Genomic DNA, 1,208 nt, shown 5'->3' on the forward strand with positions numbered 1-1,208 from the left:
AATAAAATAAAATAATACATACATAAATGAAAATAACTGAAGGTTATTTAAAGATAATTTATTGTAAACTAAAACAGTCCTACCTTTACTTGAGACTGTGATGTTCTCCACTGTTCAGGCCCATAGCGGCTAAACTCCTGCTGTGCCCATGGGCGGCATTTTAGGTGGCATGCGTCACAATAGGCCGTTCCCCGTCCACCCACTTCACTATCTATCTTGAAGAGCCATCGCTGGACTTCCATGTGTTCTGTCATCAGCCGGGCCAGACCTTCATGAAGCTGGAAGATAGACATATGAATCATATTCCATTCTTTTTCTACATCATCAAATGTAAGTTTCACATGAGGTGTTTAAACAGATGTCTGGCACACAGACCTGCTCCAGGGTGTATATATCCCACTTTCCTGGAGGCATGTCGACCCCTGCGCTACTGAAGATCCTTCTTCCCCCGGATTTAGTGCTGTATAGCTGGGTCACTGCAGGCTCTGTGCCCAAAAGTGGAACTTCGAGCTCATCTGCCACAGCCAGGTCATCAATATGGGTGACACCGCCAATCATGTAGGCTTGTTTCCCCTGGATCAAATTCTTGATGCGCTGTAGTGTTCGAGGACTATACTTCAGGAGCGAAGCTAGACACATATTCCGGGTCTGAAAGAAGAATATAATACACAGGGAGTTAATGGTCAATTTAAAGAGCACAAAAGCTGCAGAATTAATGCTGTACGTTTCATAACATAATAAGCTCTAATAAAGAGAATACATAACAGAAATACATTTTTATTATGTATATTTCCCCCCAAAGGTGAAATCTCAGTGGTCTTTGTGTACATAAATAACTGTCCTTTCCACTCCAGCTCTAAGGTCGTACCCCTCCCTTTGTCTATGGGTGTAATTTATGAACGTGCGCAAACACATTGGGCCCATTACGTGCAGCCGGAGGGGTCATGACCTCTCCTGTACTCCAACACGTTAAATTGATAAAGGAGAGTCAGGGGAGGGCCGTACACCTCTGCAGCTTCTTGTCTTTACTATGTGCTTAGTGATGGGCTCTAAGGGGAAAGCACTAATTACTCCACATCTGTATGTTTGATCCAAGCAGAATTGTCCCGTCTGTCATTGGCACGCCATGCTGGCAGCAACGGCTAACAGAGATTTATCCTGCTGACACGTCTGGCAGAGTTTACACATGGAGAGGAATCGACAGGGAA

At 44.4% G+C, this 1,208-nt stretch overlaps 1 protein-coding gene across 1 annotated transcript in view; it reads right to left on the bottom strand.

The window, feature by feature from the left end:
* Window positions 1-83: 83 nt before the first annotated feature.
* LOC107577376 (IQ motif-containing protein H-like) overlaps window positions 84-1,208 on the bottom strand; it is a gene marked incomplete at both ends in the record, with an annotated part of 5,661 nt that continues 4,536 nt past the window's right edge. The window contains 2 exons of the mRNA XM_016263460.1: window positions 84-278; window positions 376-648. Of these exons, the coding sequence (XP_016118946.1) occupies window positions 84-278; window positions 376-648 (468 nt within the window). The remainder of the gene's footprint in view (window positions 279-375; window positions 649-1,208) is intronic.

This window comes from Sinocyclocheilus grahami, unplaced genomic scaffold (assembly GCF_001515645.1).
Source record: "Sinocyclocheilus grahami isolate Dianchi unplaced genomic scaffold, SAMN03320097.WGS_v1.1 scaffold5892.1, whole genome shotgun sequence".
NCBI classification, from domain to species: Eukaryota; Metazoa; Chordata; class Actinopteri; order Cypriniformes; family Cyprinidae; genus Sinocyclocheilus; species Sinocyclocheilus grahami.